Here is a 27053-nt window from a genome sequence, read left to right as displayed (position 1 = left end):
CCTGGCCCCAAAGGGTCCAAAGCCTGCACCCCCTTCTAGCTTCTCAGGATTGAGGGATGCACTCAGGAAACACATAGAAACTGTTTGGTAGGCCCTGGGGAGATGAGTAAGTGGGTAAAGTACTGGCTAAACAGCTTGAATTCCAGAGTTCAGATCCCCAGCACACACGGAAGTTCTGGCAGGAGTGGTAGCCCACCTTGGGAAATGAAGACAAGATTATCCCCAGAGCAAGAGTCCTACCTAGACTACTTGAATCATGAGCTCTGGGCTCAAGTATGAGACCTTGCCTCAATGTATATTGTGGAGAGTGACAGAGGAGGACACCAAAGTTAACCTCTGACTACACACACACACACACACCGTATATACATTTTTAAAAAAGGAAAGAAACTGCTGGTTTCTAAACTGTCTTGGGCTCCAGGCTGACACTGTGTAAGAGAATGGGGCTCAGATGTGTCTGGATGTGTCTGTTCTCCTCCACGTTCCAGCCTCTGCCCCGGGGTTCCCCGGTGTCTTTCTTTGAACTGAACCAGCAGGGAAAGAACTACAGGCAGGTGGGTGCTCTCACAAATCAGACCAGTCTCCAGCTGTCTGACAGCAAGGACTTGATGAGATGAGAAGAGACATTCTGCCATCATTGGGATCCCAGTAGGTCCCTATAGAGCTTAACAAGACATCAAGTGGGATGGGAGTGGGATGATCATGGTGGAGTGGGATGATGATGGAGTGGAATGATGATGGAGTGGAATGATGATGGAGTAGGATGGTGGAGTGGGATGATGATTATGGAGTGGGATGCTGATGGAGTGGGATGATGATGGAATGGGATGATGATGGAGTGGGATGATGATGGAGTGGGATGCTGATGGAGTGGGATGATGATGGAGTGGGATGATGATGGAGTGAAATGATGGAATGGGATGATGATGGAGTGGGATGATGATGGAGTGGGATGATGATGGAGTGAGATGATGGAGTGGGATGATGATGGAGTGAGATGATGGAATGGGATGATGATGGAGTGGGATGATGATGGAGTGAGTTGATGGAGTGGAATGATGATGGAATGGGGTGATGATGGAATGGGATGATGATGGAGTGGGACGAAGGAGGAGTGGGATGTGTCAGGTACCCATGGGAGAAGTCATAGACAGATGTTGCCCATCTTCTACATTTCATGCAGGCACCTAAACCCCAAAGCTTCCTCCTAGGCTGAGGATGGAGACAGCTCTGGCCTGGCTGGGTATCCTGGGAGTAGGAGAATAGTCTGTATGTTGTCCCTTGGATCGCCTCTTGGGTGTTTGAAGATTAGGATGTCCCCAGTTCTCTCAACCCAAGACAATCCTAAGGTACTGCCCTATAACCAGGCAGCATTGTCTGTGTGGAAACCCTTCTGTCTTTAACAGAATAGAAACCACTATTTGGTTTTTCTTTAATGTTTTGTTTTAATGGTTTCTAATTAAAAAAAATAAAGTATTGTAGTCACTGGGAGTTGCTGAAAGTATAAGAAATTACAGTAACAAATGAAGAATGGTCATCAGCCACCTCACTTCAAGGTTTACCTTTCTCCAGTTTGTCAGAAATGAAGTTGGTCTCCTTTGGCTTTCTCAGTCCCACAAGATGCTGCTCAGGACCCCTGGGTGTCACCAAGGGCAGCCCAGTCCTCACTGCCATCTCCTTTCATACCTCACTAGTCTGATGAGTTACTCAGGCTTTACTGGGGCTTATGGAATGCACAAAGCATTTCGGTCTCTTAGGAATATTTTTTACTATTTTATTATTTTTTTAAAAAAGAAAACAAACTATCTTTTTTCATTATACATACCAATCCAAGTTCCCACTCCCTCCTCTCATCCACTCCTCAGAGAGGGTAAGGCACATTGCTTTAGGGAAGGCCCAAGACCCTCCCTCCTATATCTAAGCTGAGTAAGGTATCCATCCAAAGAGAATAGGTTACCAAAAAGCCAGTTACAAGCAGTAGGGATAAATCCTGGTGCCACTGTCAGTGGCTCCTCAGTCTACCCCAGCCATGCAACTGTCAGCCACATTCAGAGGGACTAGTTTGATCCTATGCCTGTTCCTTCCCAGTCCGGCTGGTGTTGTGAGCTCCCATTAGCGCACGCAGACTGAGTGGGTGTCCCCATCATGGTCTTGATCTCTTTGCTCATATTCTCACCCTCCCCCTCTTCAACTGAACTTTGGGAGCTCAGGAATCTTCTCATTAAAACTTATCCACCATCACACTATCAGGAATTATTAAACCCTTACTTTTTTGGCAGGTTCCTTCTACTTGCTATGCTTATGCCTCCTTTTTCCTCATTTCCATGTCTTAGCCTCCCCCCAGCTCCTGACATTACGTATGCAGAGCAGGTTGGCTGTATCTTGTTACCTTAAATTGCCCAGTGCCTACCTTCAAGCTTCCACACACTTACCTGAGGCAGCTTGTTGTCGGGGTTTCTATCCTGCCCGGTTCCCATGGTCGTTAAGTCCCAAAGAAATCACACAGAGGTCTACATTAGTTGTAAACTGATTGGCCTATTAGCTCAGGCTTCTTATTAACTCTTATTACTTATATTAGCTCATTATTCTTATCTATGTTAGTCGCGTGGCTCAGTGCCTTTTTCAGTGAGGCAGTCACATCTTGCTTCTTCTGTGACCAGGAAAGGACTACAGAGGAATGGGCTTCCTCCTTCCCAGAATTCTCCTGTTCTCATTGACCTGCCTCTACTTCCTGCCTGGCTACTGATCAATCAGTAAATTATATTTATTTAAAATATAATTGACAGAATACAGACCATGGTCTCACACCAGCAGCTGATGAAGATAATCCTGGGGGGGGGGGGGAGAGATGGTAATTTCTTGCCTAATGGAGAGGCTATTTTTTAACAGCATTCAGGGCACACATTTTTTTCATTCTCCATTTTCCACCAGTATTTTTCATTGAGAATATTTTTGGTGCCATTAAGTACTCTTCTTCTCGACAATGTTCCCAGCTGCACCCATGTGCCATTATTAATTTAGCTAGCAGCCCACTAGTTGATGTTTGGGTTATTTTAACAATCTGCTCTGCTACTATGCTGCCAGGAAGGCTGTGTGTGGCTCTTCCTGTTTCAGCTGGGCCTGTTAACTTCCCCCCAAGCATCTGATAACATGGCAGAAGGCCAGTGGGAGAGACAGTGGGGCAGAGGAGATGTCACTGGAGTCACTCAAGAGTAGCAGGAGAGGCCGGGCGGTGGTGGCACATGCCTTTAATCCCAGCACTCGGGAGGCAGAGACAGGCGGATCTCTGTGAGTTCGAGACCAGCCTGGTCTACAAGAGCTAGTTCCAGGACAGGCTCCAAAGCCACAGAGAAACCCTGTCTCAAAAAAAAAAAAAAGAGTAGCAGGAGAAAGGTTATCAGAACAGAAAGGTTTGGTTTTTGTTGTTGTTGTTTTGATCTGTCTTAGTTACTGTTCTATTGCTGTGAAGAGACACCATGACCAAGGAAACTCCTACGAAATAAGCATTTGATTGGGGGTTTGCTTACAGTTTCAGAGGATTCGTCTATTGTTATCGTGCTGAGAGTACGTGGCAGGCTGGCAGGCTGGCAGGCACGGTGCTGGAGCAGTAGCTGCAGCTTCTTTTTCCTTTGTCCTTTCTGTGGGCTGCTACCGGAAGGTGTGGCCGGATTAAAGGTGGGTGGGTCTTCTGACCTTAGGTGATATGGATGTAAAGTGGGTTCAGATAGCTGAGCCTATGAGAGCCATTCTCATTCAGACCACCACACCATCCCAAAAGAACAGCGGGGGAGTCTGGCTTCTGATTTCTTCCCATCCCTGGCTTGGGGCCAGACCAAGGTATGTTCCCAGACAGGGCTGACAAGGGAAAGCTAGGGTCAGGTGGGTTTCTCCTGAGTATTTCTGGTGGTTGTACCTGTCACCACACAGCAAATAGTCGAACTGATCTTCCTTTCCCAAGGGTTGGCTGTATTTTCCTCACTTGAATTCACCCAGCACCTACCTCCAAGCTTCCAGAAAGAGGAGTGGGTATTAACATAGACTTGGCACACACCGTCCTGTTGCCCTTCCTGCCTCCACTGCCTTCTCTCTCACAATGAGATCAAGAGTGAGTTTTGGGAACCACGGTTGTGATAACTCGAAAGAGGGTTGCCATGGCAGCCAGGTAGGGCCCTCCTCGGAAGCGACTTGAAACAGTCACCAAAGGCTGATCTGACCTTGGGACTTGGTGCTCCAGCTCTCTTTGGTGGATTCCAAAATCCCATAAATGCTGTTAACATAAGCCTTCCCCGAGAGGATTCTAAACTGGCTCCTTCACCAGCCATTTATCGGTTGCCCCGTCATGCTGCAAATCCAAATGGAGGTTGGGCTCCAGGAGCCCTTGCAGATAGCAGAAATCCACGATCCTCTTGTTCCTTAAGTGATACGGTGTCTTATTTGCATGTGACCTCCACACCCTCCACACATACGACTCTCGATTCCTTACATGACCTAAAAATGCAGTTGCCATGTGCATAGCTGTAGTAACTGTCTTCGGGAATACTGACTGTGAAGTCTGTATGTTACACACTTTAAAATCTGTTTCATACAGAGGCAGTTTTTTTTCTCCCCCATATATGTTTGACTGACAGTTGAACCTACACAGGCAGGATCTGCTATACGATGAGATGGCTTGCCAGCAGAGCGGATATGAAGAAAGCCTTGAAGAAAGCAGTATCTCTGGGTGCTTTCCTTATGAAGCCCCTGCACAGGCCACAGGAAGTGAGTCCTTTACCACAGACCTCTGACCGGGATCCGCAGTGATAGTGAGAGGGGAACAGGTCCAAAAGCACTGGGCCATCCAGCTGGAGGCTTCAGAGAGGGGAAAATGGCAGACTGGTAATAGCGAAAGTTCTAAGAGAGTTTTCCAGAAACAAAAGAAACCGCAGAAAGGCTCGCTAGTACTCGTACTGAATCTAGTGGGAACATTTGGTCGTCTGTAAAAGCAGGAGGTCCGAAATTTGGGGTGATGAAATCAAAACTTACCCCCTTGAGATAAATCTCCCAAGTGTGTCCTGAGTGTGGGGGTGGCAGCAGCATAGAGGGAGACCCCTCTGTCTGGTTGGTAGGAGGAGACATATTTCTGAGAACAAAGACATAGCTACTTGGAGGACATTGGCTCCCATCTGGCCGTCCTCCTGCTCACAATGATTCCCCACTCTGGTCTTGGAAGGGACCATTGGAGGATAGCAATTCCAGGTTCCACGTCCGTGGGTACCGCTTGAGAATAGGTAACCCTGGGCATCTCCCTGCTGAGTGCAGAGCTTAGAAAGTCACTTCACGCCCAGATCCCCACTGATCATGACCCACCGCCATGACAGGTGCTGGGGGAGGATTTAAAAAGCCTTGACGCTCGCTCGTCTAGAAGAATAGGGAACGTGTCTCACAAACAACGGCAAAGATGGGCATCCCCTGACTTCAGGGTGTGACTGTGAAAGGTAAGCTTTAACTACGAGGATCCACGTGATGGTCACATTTGCAGACACGATTTCACTAGGAAGAGATTCCCACCACACTTTCTATATGAGCCTTACCTGGAGGCAAGAGTATATTGCAATGCACAGACATTTCTGTAAGCTGCTAATAGGAAGGGAGGCGAAGGGGTGGTACCTGCTCTTTAAAAGGCCATCTCCGAGAAGCTAAAACTCACTTTACACTCAGTAGCAAGAGACCAAAGGCACGTTCTTTCTTATGACCTAGAGATTAAACTCTGAGGTTTACTCAAGAGAAACCAAGGGGAAATAACTGTTCCCATCAGCTTCATCCATAATAACTCATAAGTCATAAACCCTACGGTGGCAGAACCATTCTGTAACTTAATTTTAACAGAGGATTAAATATAGCTCAGGTGTGCCTCAGATGAATGATTAACTGTGTATATCAGCACCACGGGATACTATTCAGACAGGAGAGGGAATGAACTATTGATACATGTGACAGCTTGGATCTCAAGGGAATTATAGTTGGCTAAAATGATTATAAAAAACGTCACACCATATTACTCCCTCTTCTCCCCTCCCCTTCTTTCTTTTTTCTCTTTCTGTTGTTTAGTTTGTTGATTTGTCTTATATGAATAGATTTCTCTATGTAGCCTGGGCTGCCTTTGAACTCACTGTGTATCCTGGAACTCACGGCCCTCCTGCCACTGAATGCTGACTCCTAGGACTATGGAACACACACTCATGCCCAGCCCATACTGCAGTTTTGAAATGAGCACATTTAAAACAGGGAGAACAGTTGTACAGCCATTGGGGAGAGATGACAGGAGGAAGGTAGATAGATGTATGTATAAGAGGTGACTGACAGGAAGTCCTGGGGTCTAATCCTGGATTGACAAACACTTACTTCACTTGATGGCCTTCAGCAAGTGACTCAACTTCCTTGTATCTCTGATTCCTTATCTGAAAAATGGGCAAAATACTAGAGCGTGCCCAGGTGGAGGTCAGGAGAGCCTCGGGTGAGTTCTTAGAAAGCAGGTCTAGCCCTTTGTGCTCACTCTAGATCCCCTCTTGTGCTGCCTTCCTGAGAGGGGCATGGCCACTGGCCACTGACACATAGCTGGTTTCTTCTGATCTCCCCCATGCACCTTGTCCTGTCCCTTCTCTACCTGCTTCTCTCCATCAAGAAATCTCAAGTCACCAAGAGAGTAACCAGGATGCCATGGTTTGACAGTCTGTCTGAGAACAACTGTTTGTCTACACATGCAGATTTCCCAGCTCTAGAACTTGGCCATCTGATATCTCTGCCCCTTGGCTAGACCTGGAGCACCTAATGACTGTCCTGGGCTTAGCAGCTGCATGTTTCTTAAGAAACACAGTCCTGGGGGCTGGAGAGGTGGCTCAGCACTTCCTGTTCTTCCAGAGAACTCGTTCAGTTTCCTGCACCCCTGTAGGTGTCTTACAACTGCTTATAGTTGCACAATCATGTGATCCAATGCCCTTTTCTGGCCTCCATAGGTACCTGCACACATGTGGTGTATACACACACACACACACGCAAATGGAAATAAATCTTTTTTTTTGAAAAAGAGAAGAAACACAGAATTGTAATCTCAGTTATTCAGGAGGCTGAGGTAGAAGGATCACAGGTTCAAGGCAAGCCTGGGCATTTTAGTAAGATTCTGTCTCACAATAAAGATTAGAACAATGACAACAGATGTTCGCATGGATGTGGAGAAAGGGAAGCAGCTGTGCACTACTGTACAGTGTGAGCTGGTGTACAAGCTGGTGCAGCCACTGTGGAAATTGCCATTGGAGGTTCCTCAGAAAGCTAGGAATGGATCTACCATCTGCTAACTATACCACTCGTGGTTATATACCTAAGGGACCCTCTATCCTACTATAGAAATACCTGCTCATTCATGGTCATTGTTGTTCTAGCCACAGCAGTCAGGAAATGGAAACCGCCTGGAATGTCTATCCACTAATTAATGCATAATGAAAATATGGTTCATTTGCACAATGGAATATTTTTCAGCTATTAAGAAAAAAATTATGAAATTCACAGGTAAATGGATAAAGCTGGAAACAATCATTCCGAGAGAGCTAACCCGGACCCAGAAAGGCAAATGTTGCATGTTTGTTTTCTCTCATTGTGAATGTTAGCTTTGACTCCAGATATGTGTATTTCACTTGGAATATCTATAGAGGTTAGGAAATATGGAGACATGGGGGAGAATAGATCAAGGGAAAGGAGACAGGCCACAGGGCTATAAAGGGTTAAAGAGGAATAACAGAGCAGGAAGGATTAAATTGGAGGAAGCCAGGGGAGGGCTTAGTAGAGGAGGGAATGTGGGAAGGAATAAATAGCACCAAAGACCTTAAGAAAAAGTCGTTTGGAAACCTACTACTGTAGATGCTTCCTAAAATACACACATATAGAAAATGTTTAAGTGGAGTTACCCTATAACAGGGCAACAATTCCCCTGCTAGATACCACAGGCTAATAGCTAAGAAGCCTGGTGCCAGGGATAGAGTTAGTTCTTTTGAAGTAGTTGGCCAGTGGGGTCCCATAGACCCCCAAACATTATAGGCTGTTGTCTTGCCCTTGGTTACCATCCTCCAGAGCTTGCCTTTAAAACCTTGTTACTGAAGATACCACACACTTGAGTCATAGATCATGGAAAAATCAAGCTGGTACTTACCTGTAAAACTCACACCTCCCGGGTAGTTTTTACAGCTCTGGAAGGTGTCATGTACACCACCAGAAGGGTAATCATCCGTTTCACCCAGATGTGAACCTTGAAAGCTACGGTAATGACCAGCCTGGCAAGACATGCTCTCTCGTTCAGTGGTGGCAAGAATACCATGGGAGTAGCCGGCCATTTTCTCATTTGACTAAAAGCTTTCTCCACAAGATGAAATCCATCCCTGGCACTTTGTCTGGGCCAAGAACCTGTGACTAAACATGTTCCAGGCCCTGAGGGAAAAATCTACTGTTATTCTGCAAAATTGACATAATATTAAGCCAGCTCCTAATGATTTATCATTATACCCATGGGTGCATTTCTCAACTGGCATTAGAGGGGTTCCTTTATGTAGCAGACAGTGACGAACAAAGAGAGACTCACAACTGGTCCAGGTGCAGAGAATGAAATACTGAGACATAGTCAGCCCTAAATGGTACATCTATACCCCTCCTCCCGGGGCTCATGGATCACTGTGGAGGGAGGCAGAAGGATTATAAAAGCTGGAGGTGGTGGGTGACTCCAAGGAAACCATGTTCTCCAGACACATCAGAGCTGCTGCACATGGGAACTCACCGTGGCTATGAAAACATGCACAAGACCTGCGCAAATTCAAGCCAGCATGGAGTGGGGAAGTGTGTATAAGTCCCACTCCTACTTGAGAAGCTATTGGAAAATGATAACTGCAGGGGGTGATCCGTCTTCTGTAAGGTTATGACCCCTATTAGATTGACTGTGTGAGAGTGGAAGGCCACACATCCTAGAGTAATGGGCAGCACAAATTATACTTCACGGATGAGGGGGGGAAAGCACAAAGATGGGTGGGTAGAGAAGGGGGTGTAGGTATGGGATGAGTTTTGGGAGATAGGGATGAATATTACTAAAACACATTGTATGAACTTCTCAAAAAAAAAACTAATTCAAAAAAGAACTAAATGAAAGAGGGGTGGGCATATGGCTCAGTAGTAAAGTACTTTCTTAGCACATGTGAGGTTCAGTTCCCAGAATCACACAATGGCAACATCAAAAGAAAGGTACAGTTCTCAAGTGCTAGAATTGGGGGCGGGGAACACGTGTAAGAGGTCCCCGTGGTCCTTGGAGTCCTGAGTCTGTGGACGTATGGTAGAGGGATCCCCACACCGGACAAACCTCTCTGGGTGGTTTTAGGAGGCACCCTCTCAAGACCGCAGATTTCTCTAGACTTCAGAGCTTACTCTTGAGTGATGCTTTTTCCACCCTGGTAAGAAGCCTACAAGGAAAACAGCTAGTGACCACAACTACCTCCATATTTACCATTTTTCAACACTGGGATGCTGAGAGATGAGGTGTTCTAACCCGGTGCACAGAATGAATCATGCTGGAGACATTGTAGTCACTGACTCAGAGGCTACCAAACTGACCTGGCAACTGAAAGGGGGGGGGGGCATGACTGCTCCTAGGTATGCTGGAAGAAAGATTTTATTATAGATATGTGGGTGAGCATAGTCAGAGGTGGGGGCATCTGGGAGAGTCCTGAGTGGACAGGACCCTGAGCCACATCAGGAAAGTGGGGAGGGGAGAGGAGAGGGAAGAGAGCCAGGTGCAGTAGCCAGGAGGCCCAAAAGAGAGCAGGTAACAAAAGACTGGATTGTATAGGGAAGGGCAACTGGGGTAAGGGAAGCCCAGCCCCTGAGCTGAAAAAGTTAAGGTAGGGGATGAGATCTGACAGCCAGGAGGACCTTGTTACAGGTAGGGCTGAGGGATGAGGGAGAACGTGGTCACCAGTGTCTGCTTTGATATGCTAACAATAGTTTACCTCCTGCTACAATTGTCTGCTATCTTCATAGGCTCTCTTGTGCCTTACAGAGCAGGGGACCAACCTATTCAAATTCATCTTTCTTGCCACAGCCTTTTAGGCTCATAGCTCTTGTGTTGTTGGGTCTCTGGGGGAGTTCAGTAGTTTGGGGTCCAGCCATAAAGCTGTCAGCCATCTGGGATTGTGGAGACCCCTTTGTGACAAGGAAAGGGGCTGTGGGCAGGCAGTAGAGTCTGGGGTTGCCCCAGGCTGATCTGTAAAAGAGAAAATAGGCCCAGAGCTCCCTATCCCACTCCTCAGCCCTGCCCTCTCTTCCTGGATTCACAACTTCTTTTTAAACTGTTTTCTGTACTTACCAAACCCAGTGTGGAAAATACACTTCTGGGAAGAAAGCTTGTGAGTGAACTAAGCACCCAGCTGCCTGGACTGGGGAATAGCTGGGGTGAGTGGGACTCTGTACATACTAGACTGGATTTGGGGAGTAGCTGGAATAAGTGGGACTCTGTACATACTAGACCTCGATACAAAAGCAAGAAATCAAAACTGAGTGGAATATTTGTGTATGTGGAAGAGAAAATCAGCACTTTTGTGAAAAGGTAAAATTGGGTTTTCTGACCTGTTTTTTTTTTTTTTGTTTTTTTTTTTGAGACAGGGTTTCTGTGTAGCTTTGGAGCCTGTCCTGGAACTAGCTCTTGTAGATCAGGCTGGCCTCGAACTCACAGAGATCCGCCTGCCTCTGCCTCCCAAGTGCTGGGATTAAAGGCGTGCGCCACCACTGCTCAGCATAGGTGGCATCCTTAAGAAACAACATTAAAGAGAATCAGTGTTTATCCCAGCACTATGAAATACATATACACATACCAGTGTATATGTATATGTCCCTTTATCACAAACAAGTGAGTTCACAGGCATCATTATCCTGTTGAACACAGGCGGTACCCTGCCGATGTGCCCCAGAGTGATTGTAATCTTAACCCCGGTCATTAAATACTCTGAATGTCACCTGTCTGGATCCTTCACTCCTTCTGCCTTACTGCTGTGCCAGTGTTCACTGAAATCATTTTAAAAGCAGATCAAATGTTTTGGCACCCTGGGTAAAATCTTCCGCCCCGAGAACGTAAAGGGTGTTCCCGGGCTACAGAAGAACAACAAGCAAAGGCTTGTTGGCTCTATAAATTAACTTGACTGGCAAGCCTTAAAGTCAAGGAAACAGCTTAGCACACTGGAGCCCGAGGATTCAGGTCAGGGGGTCAGTAGGGACAGCTCCTTCTGAAGGTTGAAGAAGAATGTTTCTCCAAATCCTTGACAGCTCAGGCTGCACTGGGTCTTCCTGTGGCCTTTCTTCATTTCTCTCAGTGTCTGTTCATGTTTCTTTTTATAAATACATTTGGTTTAAAGCCTATTCCAGTATCTTCTTTTAGAAGAATTATTAATATTACACTATTTCCCCTCCCTCTCTTCCCTCTAACCCCTCTCATGCCCTCCCTCAAATTCATGGCCTCTTTTTCTTTAATTAGTGTTGTTATGCAAGTGTGTGTGAGAGAGACAGAGAGAGAGAATAAATGTATGAACACAACCTGCTGAGTCCGGATAGTGTTACTTACATGTCTGTGTATTTTAGGGCTCACTTCTTAATACTGGATAACCAATCAGAGGGCTCATCCCTGGGAATGACTGATCTCCCTGTCTCAGCAGTCCTAGTTGGTTGTCACTCTTCATCCAAGGGTGGACCCTTGGCATGCCCCCTCTGTGCTGGGACATTAGCTAGGGTTGGGATTGTTCCGCCCTTGTTTAGGCTGCCATGCTGTGGAGATTTCATAAAGATAGCTCCCCAGTCACATCTAGGCACACTCTGCCAACAGACTTCCTGGTCCTCGAGCTCTTAGAATCTTTCTGCCCTTTCTTCCTTGACTGTACCCCGAGCCTTTGGAATAGGGGTGGTGTAGTAGCTGTGTCAGCTGTGGGGGGCACTGCATGAGCACTGTTCTTTGCCATCTGACCAGTTGGGGCTTTCGGGAATAGTCTCCAGTGATCTTCTCCTGATTAAATTGGCACTCTTTTTTTTTTTTTTTTAACCTCTAAAAAAGATTACATTTGCAGATACTGAAGATTATGACTCTTTTGGGGAGGACACAGGACAACTAACTCAGAGTTCCGGCCCTTTCCTTTCCACCCAGTTCCCTCTTCTCTTCTACTCTTTATCTTTAGCTAAGAGCTCTCACTAGTGAGTCAGTCGTGAGTCCGTGTGCACAAACTTGTTCTTCCTCTCATTCGATTTCTCTTCATCTCAAGCCAGTTGGTGGCATCTTGCCCAGGCAGTCACTATGCCCCAGATGGATCGGGAAAAATAACAAGACAGGTGCCAGTGAGAGCGGCTTCTCATAGGCTGGAGCCTGCGGCCTCAGTATGGTTGCTTTGGGGAATGTCAAACGGAAGATTTTCTGTGTACACAGGGGTGCCCAGAGCTCCTTAAGTCACCAATTCTCTAATTTTTATGAGCATAGTTGTCTTTGTGGAGCTGAAATTGCCTACCAGCTCTTTTCATAAAATAAAACCCCAACCACTCAAGTAGGGGGTATAGGAGGAATCTGTGATTGGAGCGTGATTACAACCTCCAAATTCACCCAGTAAATCATAGCAGCTACTGCCAGCATCACCAATTAGACTTGGCAGAGTGTTCCATCTGGGTCTTCTGAAGCATGGGTGAAACTTATCTTAATTCCTTATTCTCCATTGCCTAACCAACTCTAGACATGTTCATTCAGATTTCTCAGAGGCCTCAGAAATCGGAAAGCTAGTGTTATGCCCTCAAGGAGGTTCTTAGGTGGTTGTTACAGATGCTTGGGTCCATCATCAAGTGTCCAGTGCAGATGTATCTCCCATCATGCAACTCTTTACCACCAAGTAACTACTTCTTTAGGGTTTACATATGCCTTCCTGGGCCGAGGATATAAGTCAGTAGTAGAGTGCTTGCCTAGTATGTTGAAGGCTCTGGGTTTGACTCCTAGGACTTTAAGAACAAAAATGATGGACAGATAAATAGGTAGGTAGGTAGACAGATGATGGATGGATGTGGGGGTGGGTAGATGGATAGACGGACAGGCGACTTGTCTTCTCGATTTAACGCTTGGTTTAACAGGTTTACTTCAAGAAAGAGCCTTCCCTAGGTGAGGTCTTGCCTTGGAAGCTCAAACTCGCCTCCAGTTTACACACACACACACACACACACACACACACACACACACATACACACACACACACAGAGTGTGAGGGTATCCACTCAGGGATGGGGGTGATAAGTCATCTTACCTCTTGACCATTGCCTTCTTATTCTGACCTGTAGCATGAATTCTAACTGCCGTTAATATATAAAACCCGGAGTCAGATATTAGAGGAGAAAGCTGAAGGATCAGAGAAGCAGTGCAGCCAGCCATGGGAGAGACCTTTGACCTCTACCAATGCTCAGACCAAAGGGGCGATCCTGTCCTCAGACTGCATCCTCAGACTGCACTGAGCTCCTGTCTCCTTCAGCCTTATAGTCCTCTCTCCATCCAGCCATATCACTCCTGTTGGGGATTAAAGATGTGGGTCCCAAGTGCTGGGATCACCTTTGTGTGAGCTCTGTTTCTCTTCTAGACAGATTCAATCTCTTATAGCCCAGGGTGGCCTTGAACTAACAGAGATCACACTGCCTCTGTTTCCCGAGTCCTGGGGTTAAAGGCGTGTGCCACCACTGCCTGGCCTCTACTGGCCTAGGTCTGCACTTCAGGCAATCATTTGTTAGACAACAACATCACTACATTGACCACAATCCCCTAAAAAAGATACCTCACTCAACAGGAAAGATGGAATTCCTTTTGACAAGGATCCAGGAAAACAACTGTGTTCTTCCATGAAGAGACCAATCCTTTTTTTCATGGGATGCTAGTCTAAAAGGATGGGAGAGACTATTTAGTAGCGTGTAGGCCCCTTGTTTAGCAGACAGGAAGTCAAGGCCTACAAAGAGAAAATGATTTTTGTTCTTTTGGTTAGAGGCAAAGGTGGGTCAGCCTAGGAAATACTGGTCTGTGCCACATGGCATAATTCAGCTTTCATTCAAACAGGGAGCGGGCTGCAGCAGAGTGAGAGAGTGCTTCTTCCTCAGCAGAAATTTCCTTGTGACTCAGATTTGAAGAGAAACAGCGGGGGAGCAAAATAGGGGTTTCGCAGCACTAGCTGGTTCCACCCAGTGTATTTAACGCATTGACCCAGGCCTCCTATCATCCGCTTCCGTTTTAAATGAATATCCTGAAAAGCCACACTTACCCCATAATGGAAAAGGAGGTCTGGGTGTCCTGGGTTCTTGCTTTTCCAGCTTTGTTTTTCTCTCAGGCTTCCCTGGGTTCTCGGTTCCAGCCTGATGTGGCTTTTTTGGAGTCCCCCGGACAGTCTCTGCCACTGCGCATGTATGCTCCCTCTGCCTGTGTCTGTCTGTCCTTCCCTCTTCTTCTCTCTTCCCACCTGCCTAGAAAAATTTCCTTAGTTTCTCTTAAACCAGTCAGCTTCAAGCATGAGTGATTTACCTCTCCAGGGGACATTTAGCAATGTCTGGGACTATTTATCAGCTGTCACAGTTAGTGCCTGGGTGAAGAGAAGCCAAGGGATGCTAACCATCCCACAATGCCCAAGACTTTATCTATAATAAAAAGTTACCTGGCTCACAATGCTGAGGTTAGAAACGTCCAATATTTTATTTTTCGACTTAAAGGTCACCCTTCCAGGAAGGCCTCCCCTGATGTGGTAAATTGGGTGGAGGCCCTCCCTTCATCCGCAGGTGTTTCCATTATCTCCTTTCCCTCATAATCTAACCCCTGCTTCCTTGGCAGTCTCCCAGCCCCCAGGAATGGACCAGGGGTACCCCAAATTTGACACTGTAATATGACACTGTCATCTTAAAGTGTGTTGGGGCACAGCCATAGCTAGCCAGGGACATGTACGGCCTGCTAGCCCAAGGTTAAAAACACCTGGAGTAGAGAGTGCATTGGCCCATCCCCCCACCCCACACAACCACTGTCCATGTTCCATAAGGCAGACTTTCACCTGTTGCCCTTGGACACAGTAGCCTGCAAAGTGTTCTTTCTTCCCAGGAGTGGTATAGGTTTCTGAGGGCCTCAAATGCAGATCCTTCACAATTCTGGCACACTCTGGGAAGTCTGGCAGAATGGTCTGATATCCTATTTCTACCCCCTTGTAGTTGAGTGACCTTCAGCGAGTTGCTTAATTTCCCTGAACTCAATTTCATCATTTATGAAGAACTATAAAAATAGAATCTGCTCCATAGAGCGGCGGAGATTTAAAGGCATGTGCAGTATTGTGAAGTAGTGAGCCCAGCTCTGACCGCGAGCCAAGGAATGCATTACTGTAAGGAGGCGGAGACGGCTTGGTGTGGAAAGAGCATTTGCTGTACAAGCGTGAGGACCTGAGTTCAGATCTCAGAACCCGTATAAAGTCAGATGTGCTCGTTTGCATGTCTGTAACCATAGCACATGTGAGAATGTGACAGAGACAAGATCTGGTCAGCAGCCCAGCTCCAGGTTCAGCGAGAAACCCTGTTAGCAAGGGAATAAGACAGACGGTGCTAGACCACACCCTACATCCTCTTCTGCCCTCTGCACACACACAAACAGGTGCTGATATCTACACACGTGTGCCCATATACCACACTCTTACACACAAACCCTTACTGTGAAGAGGGTCCCCTTGCAAACTCCCAGCCTGCAGAAGAAGGATGAATGGTTGGCGGCAGCCTGTCACCGTATTCTTAAATTCCTCAAAGCTGCCTACAAATGTCTTGTCTTACTATAGATGTATTACATGTGCCTGGAGAGTTCCCCAGTCCAAGCTGAGGAGTGTCTCTATATCACCAGCAGGTAGGGCTCGGGTCATCTCCAGCCACTCACCCTCTCCACCTGCATACTCTTTCAAACCCTAGCCTGGCACCCTTGGCTCCTTATCTAGATTCCACGTCTCAAGTTCCACCTTCTGCTTCGGCCTTTCTCTGGAAGGCTGCCCACTTCTCTTCTCCCTGGGCGCAGCCTCCAGTGTGAGCAGGGGTTCCACGCCCTGTAACCAGCCTGGCCCTGCCTCCTATCAGGTCTGAACCTCGGTCCACAGCCAGGTGCCCCAGTTCCCATGGGATCCCCTACGAAGGAATTAGAAACGTTTTTATGAGCTGAGGGTCCAAATAGCCCACTGGATTTGCTTTTCCCTTGTAGGGGCTGGGAGAGGGTGAGGTTTTCCTATTTCCACCCTCCTACTTTCTTTTTCTGCTGCTTTAGACATAAAAAGGGAGGGAGGGAGGGAGGGAGGGAGGGAGGGAGGGAGGGAGGGAAGGAAGGAAGGAAGGAAGGAAGGAAGGAAGGAAGGAAGGAAGGAAGGTAGGAAGGTAGGAAGGAAGGAAAACCATTTTTAAAGAAGCAGAGGTCCTTCCTAGACTTCCCAGGTCAATAAACAGAAGTGTGTGTTTAGAGCTGTCCAGTGAAGGCTTCAGACACGGCGGGCACTGGGGAGCTACACGGGGGAAATCTTCTGCTCTGAGAGCAGATGTAAAAGTCGGATGTAGGAGCAGATGCAGGAGCCCACAGGTAGCTGTCAGTGGGATCACATCCAGGCACACCCCCTTTCAAAGCCCCTCCCTGTCAGCATAGCCTGGGACAGGGGAAGGGACAGCAGTGTCCAGGACCCTACTGCTGAATGTGGAGGGGAGGTTGTGGCATCAAAGGAGCCTCTGGTGGACCAACAGCTTGTGATTCTGGGTGAACCGCCACCCCGAGGGTGAGCAGTCGGCTGCCCCTGCTGACTGGTTTTTGGCTTTCTGCCTAGCAGCTAGGAAAACCTGGTGGGTTGGTTTTTAGATCTCGTTCACTTCCTGGTTCTCATACCCTCGGGTGGACAGTTTATGTGGTTCACCTGAGAGTCTGCGAAGGGATGTGACGGAAGATTACTGAAGGGGTGGAAACAAGTGAAATTAGAACCCTTAAGATTAAAGCTGGGCATGATGGCACAGGTCTCTAATACACTCTGGAGGCGGAGGCAGAGGCAGGTGGACCTCTGTGCATTTGAGGCCAGCCTAGTCTACATAGAGAGTTCCAGGCCACCCAGGTCTACACAGTGAGACCCTGTATATCTCTCTCTCTGTCTCTCTCTGTCTCTGTCTCTCTCTCTCACATACACATACACACACACACACACACACACACAAAGCCTGTGTTGTGAAGACACTCTGTAATCGGAACACCAAGAGACAGCTGCACGTTGGCCAGCAGCCTTCCAGCTCCCTGCTCAGGCTGGGCACGGGTGGTCAGTGTCTCTATGTTGGTTTGATTTGTGGAAACAGACAGACACTGTCCCACCCTGCCCTACCTGCAGTCCTTCCAGTGCGTACAATGAGTCTCTTTGCTTAGTCAGAGCTTACTAACTATGGCAGAAGCATCTCAGGAGGCTCCCAGTGAAGTGCCCAGGACCCCGAGACGGTTCACCTTCTCCAGACACAGTCCCGCTCTGTCCCGGCCCTGTGGCTCAGGCTAATAATGAGAAAAATTTTCAAGAGAAGATGCTTTATTCAAATATGACTAGTTATAGAATGAGCACCTGCCACCCTTAGCTTCGACACCTAGAGCTCCATGTCCAGAATGGGTCCTGTACAAGCTGACCACCAGCCCATCAGAAAACTCCCCCTCTCAGAGAGAAGCGAGAAGGAAGGAGAAAGACAAAAACCTGTCTTGACAGTGGTTGGGGACAAGCTGAACAGGGCTATAGTGAAGTTTAAAAACATGATCTGAATGCTCCTTGTATGCCAAGCCGTGTATTAAGTACTTTATGGTCCTTATTTTGTACCCCACACCCATCAATCTGATAAGGAGGAATCTAGGCCGGGGAGCCAGCCATCAGTTTAAACCTATCCTTGCCTCTTGAACATTGTGTACTCTCAAGAACATTCTTACATTCTTAAAGGCTCAATTTGCTTATCTGTTAAATGGAGTAATAACAGTACTGACAGCACAGGATTCCGAGGATTACGTCAGATAAATGTATATAAAATGGTAAGGCATGTCTCCGGTGCAAGGCAAGCAGTCAACAAGTATTAGCTGGCCTTATTACCATTGCCTTTGATGGCTTCTTTCTTGGCCTTCTGCAACAAAGTCCCATAAACTAGATGACTCCAGGTCACATAGATGTGTTGTCTGATAGTTCTTGAGGCCAGGAGTCCAAAATCAAGGTGGTGGTGGGTTGGTTTCTTTGCAAGGCTGTGAGAGATAGACAGTTTCTGGAGTTTGCTTCCTGGCCCAGCCAGATTCTCTTCCCTACATGTGGGAGCCTCAGGCATTCCTTGCTGCTGTCACAGCAGGCCATCTTCTGTCTGTATCCCTTCCTATTGTTTTTCTGTGTGTACCTATTTCCCCTTTATAAGGAAACCAGTCACATCATTTGGGCCCACTCTAATGACCTGCTTTTAACATGATTACCTCGAGGGAAATCTTGTCTCCAATAAAGGTCATGTTCTCCTGTACCGACAGTTGATAGTACCCATGTATCTTTTAGAGGAGACGTAATTTGGTCCATGATATAAGGCTATGTAACGTTTAGTTATGTGACTTGTTGGTGATGGAACTGGTCCTCTAGCCACTGATTTTTGGAACGCAGAAGACTGAGGCAGGGGTGTCTAGTGCTGTAACGTGACAATGTTGTCATTTCCAGATGGGCTGGGCTGCACGCACAGCTATCCCGGGACCCATGTAGGCTGTGGGCCACAAGCTAAACTAGCAGGAGCTACTCAGACCCCGCCAGTTTGGGTAATAGCGTTTTCTCTTTATTTTTCCTTCTTCCACAGCCTGCCTGCTCCAGGCCGAGCTGGTAAATTATGAGCGAGTCAAGGAGTATTGCCTCAAGGTCCTAAAGAAAGAAGGAGAGAACTTCAAGGCCCTTTACAGGTCTGGTGTGGCCTTCTATCATCTAGGGGACTACGACAAAGCTCTCTACTACCTGAAAGAAGCAAGGACCCGACAACCAACAGGTGAGACAGCTGTCCCTTCTTTCTCAGCACAGGCATCCATGACACTTCCTGGGGCCTGTTCACTGCAGAAGACGCATCTGTGGCTGGCAGAACTAAGTGGGCCCAGGAATAGAAAACAAGGCCTCAGGCATAGGTAAGACTTGGAATGAGGAGAGCACATCCATGGTCTATGCCTTCCCCTGGGGTCTGGTGCTCAGGGACCCTTGGTACCTCTTCTCTTCAGATACACTACAGAGTTGAGTTTTGCCTTTCCCAATTCAAATCTGGGTCTCATCACTGATTCAATAAATAGATAGAGTTTTTGCTATGTAGCACAATTTGTACTAGGTACCAGGGATGCAGATGAGAAGGTGCCTCCTCTTTCCCATAAGTCCACGGTTGGCTGGCAAGACAGATGTGAACAAACTTTTGATGCTAAGGGTTGCATCTTTCAGGAAGCATACACCGACTTCTCCAATCAGATCGCATTCCTTTACATAGTGATACATAGCTCTCCCACCATCCATTCATTCCCTCGGGGTTTGTTAAGGTAGTGCAGTGCTCCAGAAACTAGTCTAGGTGATGAGTACATGAGCAATGAGCAAGAAAAGGCTGCTGCTGTGCCCAGGGTCCTGTTCTTATAGTGCTGCTGTGCCCAGGGACTTGTTCGTATGGTCCTAGCATTCAGGAGGCTGTGGCAAGAGAATTGCTTCAGCCTAGGATTTCAAGACCAGTCTGGATAACACAAGAGAAAGTTACTTGTTTTATTTGGGTTTGAGTTTTGTTTTGAGTGTTGTTGTCTGTCTGTTTGTTTTGAAACAAGGTCTCACTGTGTCAACCAGACTGTCCTCAAACTCCCCATCCTCCGGCCTCAGCCTCCCAAGTGCTGGGATTACAAGTGTGTGCCACCACACCCAGCAAGGAATGGAGGAAGCACACAGACAGGGAGATGGTGCCTTATTTAGCAGCAGTAAATGCTATGAAGGAGATTAAGCAGAGTGAAAGGAACACCGTTTTAGAACAGGTGGTCAGAGAGCCTCTCCGACAAGGTGAACTGTAGGCGGTGACTTGGCTCGGTGTTATTGCTCGTGTGGCGGATTCCTTAAGATAGCAAGAGTTCCTCCAATCCATATCTCTAAGAACTTCTCAATTTTCAAACATCAAGCATATTCTTTGTCTTTTTAAAGACTACCTCTCCATAGTTATGTACGGCTTGCTTGTTTTCTGTACACAAAGTGTGGTCTGCCGACTATATTGTAAGCAAATTTGGAACTAAAAGCAAGCTCTTCCAGCAGAGTTGTCTTGAGCACCTGCGGTGTGTGCCAGTACAGGATGGATGCTATGCCTGGGGATTGTAAGCATGATGCTGTATCGTTTTTACTTCCACGAGTAGGTATCCTAGGCAGCAGTGTGGCCCATATGCTGTGGTAAGTGCTGAACTAAACGATTCTAGCCCACCATGAGCTACTTAAGGGAAGGACTGGAATTAGGAGAAAATGCTTCAGTTGAGAAGTGGTTGTCTGCTGTACTCAAAAGACAAAAATAAGCATGGAGCAACATCCTTTGAAGCTCCTAAGTAAAACAACACATTCGACTAATGTTCATTGATCGCTGTGTTAAGCACTTTTTGACTTCCCTCTTCTGGCCCTCACAGTGACTCTATGAGAAGGGTATTATGAGTCCCAGGAGATTCAGGCTTGGGCAGACATGCCAATCACTACATGTCTCCTTGAGCATTTTTAATTTTTATTTATTTATTTTTCAATAGGGTCTCTCTCTACATAACCCTGGCTGTCCTGAAACTCACTCTATAGACCACATTGGCTTTGAACTCACAGAAATCTGCCTGTCTCTGCCTCCCAAGTAATGGGGTTTAAAGGGCGTGCCATATGCCTGGCTCCCTGGGCATCTTTATGTTTCCAGGTGCCAGCCTTCCTTTTGCCATAGTGAGGTCGGGATGCATTCCTTGCAGGCTGCAATAAGAACTAGATGAGACAACGAAGGCTGAAAAGGCCTCGCCCAAGGGGCCCAATGCTGTATGTACACCTGTAGTCCTAAGTGCCTGGGAAGCTGAGGCAAGAATATCACTTGATTCCAGGAGTTCAAGGCAAGCCTGAGCAACCCCATCCATTAAAAATGTTTTGTTTGCTTAGGTTTTTTTTTTTTTTTTTTTTTTTTTTGGTTTTTCGAGACAGAGTTTCTCTGTAGCTTTGGAGCCTGTCCTGGAACTCCCTTTGTAGACCAGGCTGGTCTTGAACTCACAGAGATCTGCCTGCCTCTGCCTCCCAAGTGCTGGGATTAAAGGCGTGCGCCACCACCGCCCGGCTGTTTGCTTAGGTTTTTAAGACAGGGTTTCTTGCAGCCCAAGCTAGCCTCAAACTGGTTACACAGTCAAGGATGACCTTGAATTGAACCTCAGCTTTGGGCCTCCCAGGTGCTGGGATTTACAGGTACTTGCCACTACATCCAGCTGTAAGCAACATTTTTTTTTTAACTCAAAAGAAAAATCACAAAGTAGATATGAAAAATGAACATTGTTTCTTGCAAATGAGACACAAGGGTAGGGATGCTGGCTTACCTGAGGGTTAATGCCAAGCAGACTCTCAGCTGACTGAGACACAAGGGTAGAGATGTTGGTGGCTTACCTGAGGGTTACTGCCAAGCAGGCTCTCAACTAACTGTGCTGACACCGGAACCACTGAGATCAGTTCTTGCCCACCAGGTCAGGTAACCACAGTAGACTGGTTCCGTTTGCTGGGGAGAAGCCATGAGGAAAAGGCCGGCATCTGGTTACCACCTAGGCAGAAGGGACCCTGACTGAAAGAGTCTAGTCTGTCACCAAACTTTAAACCCAGCTCTGAAGACACCACCATAACCCATGCTGGGAGGTCCCTGAGCTGTGTTTTCTCTCCCCGCAGACACCAATGTGGTTCGGTACATCCAGCTGACGGAGATGAAGCTCAGCAGATGTTCCCACAGGGAGAAAGAAGCCATGTAGCCAAGAGCCTCTATTAAGCCACACCCATGCCTGACGAGGGACATCCAGGCACCCTTGGCGGAGAGTCCCTGTGTGGGTTCTCTCCCTCTCTCCCCAGTTCTTCCTGTACTCCCTGTCCTTCCTGTTGCTCTTGACTCTGCTACTCCCAGTGCGAGGTGAGAGGCACTCTTGGACCTTGGCGGGTGGCCCAGATGTGGACTTAATTCTCTTTTCCAGCAGACCAGCAAATGGGACAGCTGGGGAAGAGTCTCGTGGACTGGGGACAACACTGTGGCTTCGACTTGGGCCAATGTTTCGGAGCCTGGCAGGTGTGCAGAGCCAACGGTCTGGAACCTTCTACACCTTCTTGATGAACCAGAGCATCTTGAGGAAACTGAAAGAAACCTGGGGCTGATGAATGGGAGAAGCCTTTTCCAACCAAGGCTGAGATTGTGAATTCCCTACCCCCCTCCTCCCGCCAGTCACCTGGGCTCCTGCCACACACACCCTTACTTGTCTAGGCTTGTACTTTCTTCTCTCGCTCTGGGAGGTCAGTTCTTTGCCAGGCAGGCTTCACATACCATCAAGGCCCACTCTCGGTGCCCTCTGGTGACCACACATACCATTCCCCTGCCTCCCAGCCAGCAGGCAGCTGTGACAGCAGAAGGGCGGGGTGCAATGGGCCAAATGTTGGGAGCAGAGCAGACTGCGTAGGTGACAGAGGAGGGAAAGATGGCGCCAAGGGGAAGAATGAGCCTTGGGTGGGCTGAGGGACTGGACTGACTAATGTAAATAAAAACTAGCTCCCAGGCATCAGTTCTGTTGAGAGCAGCCCACTCCCTCATTTCCTTCCCCTTCCTGTCCCTCAGGCAGAGTGGCCTACAACTTCTCCTAAAGCCAATGACCGTTAGCCAGGACTAACCTTCATGGTGGCCACAGGCTTTTGTGCTTTGAGGAGTCGGCTGGGATTGTGGAGGGTGCCCCAGGATTTGGCTCTGTGAGGATTTGTCCAGCCCTCCCTTTTTTTTGACAGAATTGCCTGAACTCAATATCTAGCACATAACAAATTTTTGTTGAATTGATAAATTTCGACTGCAGACTGACTCTCCTGCCTTAAACTGATCGGATCCCAGCCTGGTCTCCTGACACGTATGCTTTTTATGCTATGCCATGTTGAAACATCTCTCGGGGGGTGGGGGGGCTTGCAATTTCCCCACCACAGTGCAATATAGGATGCAGTCCCAGTCTTCACGGAGATAGGACAGCTGAGAAATCCATATGAGATTATTACCAATGACACCACTAATGTATAGGACGCTTAAACATTTCCAAGGCACTTTCATGTCTTTTTCGTGTGACTTAGTGAGACACTGTTGTATAAAATTAAAATATATACAGATGCAATAATGTTAATAGTTAGGATTTATTAAATGCTCTGTCTTCAGATCTTTACATGGACAATCTCATTTCTTTCATATAATCACTTGGTGAGATACTATTCCCAGGTGATGAAGAACAAAACAGCCAGAAAAATGAACTTTCTTGAGGTTGCATGGCCTTACGGGACATGACTAGGACTGAATCAGATCTGTCTGACTCCAGAGCTCTTGCAACTAACTAACTATCCTGTGCTTAGCTGCCACTCTGTTGGACAGGAACAACTGTTTGAGTAGAAAAATATTTGCATTAAGTTAAGAAATGTCCAACACAGTGCCCTGCCCACCTTATATTTATGAGTGCAAGACAAAAAGAGACCCCAGTGGCTTGAGCAGTGACCAGCCAGGAGAAGACAACTAAGACCCAACAGTAAATCTGTGTGTTGGTCGCTCTATTTGCTGATGGGGCGGCATGAATGGGAACAACCCACCTGACCTTCCTCACTGTGTGGCCAGCAGCGAGATAGGATCACAATTATAGGCAAAGATAGAAGAGAAACATGAAGTGAATTATGGGTCACTAGTGGCTTTGCCACTGCAAGACCCAGTCACTGCTGAAGGGCCCAGCAGCCAACAGAACAGGTTTTATCCACACAGCTCCCCAAACACTTTCAATGGGGGCTGCAGGAAGGTGCTAGAAATATCCAGAAGTCCACAGTGACTCTGGAGAAGAAGAAAAGGAAAAAGCCATTCCAGGTACCACATTCCCTTTTCTCTCCCCGATTTTGACCATATCTTGTATTCTTCCTCCAAAATGACTTCACATGACCCCAACCCCAAACTCCTCTCAGCCCTGGCATATGCCTATGCCCATCCCCTCAACTCCCAATGCCATCCCCAGGCTCAGGGTTTATAAGTTGACAAACTATTAGGATCTGAAGGACAAGAATGAGGTCAAAGGTGATCTACAGGATGAGTTCAAACTGGCAGGCTCCCCGTTTGTTCTTCAATGCATTAGAAATGATTTATATACTTATTCCTAACAAAGGGGCAGGAGAGAAGGCTTGCTTGGATGTTTTGGGTCAAAACTATACTCACAGGGATCACTCCCAAAGAGAAGGCTTGGAAAACACAATGAGATGAGGACAAGTATATAGCCATTGTCTTATCCAGTGACTCAGAGAAATAGGCTCACGGGAAATCTATTCACTGTGATGCTCCTGACAAGGAACTGCCTGGGGTATTAGTTAACGTTAAGGGGTGGCAGGGTTGATGTTTCTGCTCATTTGTTGACAAAGTCTTCAGAGGGCTGTGTAATCTTCCTTTTCCGCCAGCTCCTAAAATCAACGGCTGTACTCTAATTACAGACTTGATGGATGTCTTGGTTGAACTTGTGTAGACAGCACTTGTCCTGGATCGGACTGCACTGTGTGGACTTTTGTGAGAGACCCCGCGGCATAAAACTTAGACTTTTCTTTGCGCTATGAAACCGTCCCATATGTATTGTAAAACATTTAAGGAAAGTTAAGGATGAAGCTCAGCCCCTCACACAACCACATTTTTATCCTTTCGGCACATTTTCTTTTCATTTCTCTTGGTATAAATGTGTGCGCACACTCTCACTGATTTTTGTTTGTTTTTTAATGAAGAAAACTGGACCATGCTGTATATAGTCTTTAATAACTTACTTTTCAAATGTGTATTTATATTTTAGGATATGCAATATATGCACAGGTATACAAAATTCAAATAGTACATGAACTCTGTAGTTGGAGGTAAAATTTTCCCTTGTCTGTGCACAGCTAGTTTCCTTCTGGTTTCTTGTGTACCCCACTAGAGATAAGCGTTTTTTCAAAGAGATGTATATATGTTCTTTTATTACTCACAAGTGGTGGCATAGCAGATACTTTTTCCTCTGTTGCTTTATTTCTGTAACACGACATGGGCATTTCAGTATATTTTTTGGATTTTTTTTTTGTGCCAGCATCTTCATGATATGGGTGGATCATTATTTTGTAATCTGTCTACAAATATGGATGAGTGGTCCCAATCTTTATTGTAAATAATGTTGTAACCGACATTCTTGTCGCTAAATTTTGCACATGTCTGTGACGAGTTCCTTGGGATATAATCCAGGAAGGAAACTGCTTGGCTATTTTCAAGGATTTCGTCGCCAATGCCCTGTGGAAAATTTGTACCAAAAACACTGTCCTGTTGCAGCCCCCAGACTGCCCTGCTCTCTGGACCCTATCAAGCACTATACTAGGTATTATCTCTTTTGACAATTTAATAGGCAAATGACAGTTTGTCGATGGTATTCCAACTTATTGCTTTAACTTTCTTTGATTATTGGTAAACAACTTTTTCATATGCTTACTGACCATTGGTATTTCTTCCCTTGTGAATTTTCTATTTATTTGATATTGATGTGCTCATCATCGTCTGTGTTTATCTTTATTATCTGTTTGTAACTTTAAGAATATTATTTTCATCAAGAAATGCTACGGACATGCTTTCCAAGAGCTTTGCTTTTATTTATGGTGCTTTTTGACATACATAAATTCCTAATTCTGCAATTAATCTGTCCTATGTTGCTAGCTTTTCCCGCCCGTGTCTTAGACCCTCGTGTCTAAGAGGCAACCCAAGCAGGTGCTTCCACAGCGTCAAGATGCATGGTCACTTCTCATCGCCCCTTGACATAACGCGCCAGGTCTTTCCTCTGCCTTCCTCTAACTTCAGCAGGCTCACCCTGGCCCTCTGAAAGTATCCTTCGTTCCATAGTCATGTCGTCCTGAGCCACTGAGCTGGGTCTGTGTGGCTTTCCATTCTGGCCCCTGTGCCTTGTGGGACATTCCTCACACTTCACCCCGTCTTTGCCTTGTAACTCTTTGAAGCACTGACCCAGGGTCACTCACCAAACCCTAGTGTATGTTCATAAAGCAAAGCCTCTCTACCTCTGTGCGGTGTTTGCCACCACTGGTTAGAATGTCCTCTTTACAGTCACCTCTCTCCTTGCCTGGGTGTTTGCTCCCCAAAGCAAGTGCTTGGGTTTCTTTGGAGTCAGAATGTCTGACATTGTAGGTGTTCAGAAGTTGCGGAGCTCAGGACCTGTGATGGATGAGCAGTGGATTCGGCGGCCGATATTGCTTGTGGTATAAGGCGGGGCTGGACTAGATCTGTGCTTTTGAGAAAGGAGAACTCCCTGGAAGACTCGGGCTGGCAAGGAAGCCGTGTTCTCCAACCCTTGCTTTCCCAAACACCGTAATCACTTAAGCTTTTTAAAAGTACAGGCTCTTGGGTTCAGCTTCAGACCTGATGGGTCAGAATTACAGAATAAATGCCCATGGCATTAGAGTGTTTACAAAGTTCTGATGACCAGGCACAATAAAGGGCCAGCACTGAAAAAGGCCAGCAGAGTCATTCCGTCACTTCAAACCACGTGACGTCTTATAGGGGACAGGTGAAGCTTGATCACAGGTAGTTACTTAACTTTCTGGCTCTCATTTTCCTAACCCACGTAGAAGGGTGTTGTGGGGATTAGGAAACTGGCTCCCAGATAGTCTCTGCAACAGAGTGAGCACAGAATAAACTATCATTCCCTTCCCACCCTCTTCAGCCTCAGTTTTCCTCATTCATAGTGTGACGGCACCTCT

The 27053-nt window shown here is 46.9% G+C and overlaps 1 protein-coding gene across 1 annotated transcript in view; it reads left to right on the top strand.

Annotated features, from left to right (window-relative positions):
• Positions 1–26090, top strand: part of Ttc9 (tetratricopeptide repeat domain 9) — a 38175-nt gene extending 12085 nt beyond the window's left edge. Inside the window, exons 2-3 of the mRNA XM_057783134.1 lie at positions 18886–19068; positions 21966–26090. Of these exons, the coding sequence (XP_057639117.1) occupies positions 18886–19068; positions 21966–22045 (263 nt within the window). The 3' untranslated portion in view covers positions 22046–26090. The remainder of the gene's footprint in view (positions 1–18885; positions 19069–21965) is intronic.
• The last annotated feature ends 963 nt before the right edge of the window (positions 26091–27053 follow it).

The sequence above is a fragment of the Chionomys nivalis genome, chromosome 10 (assembly GCF_950005125.1).
Source record: "Chionomys nivalis chromosome 10, mChiNiv1.1, whole genome shotgun sequence".
Lineage (NCBI taxonomy): Eukaryota > Metazoa > Chordata > Mammalia > Rodentia > Cricetidae > Chionomys > Chionomys nivalis.
This window is presented reverse-complemented; position numbering and strand designations above follow the sequence as displayed.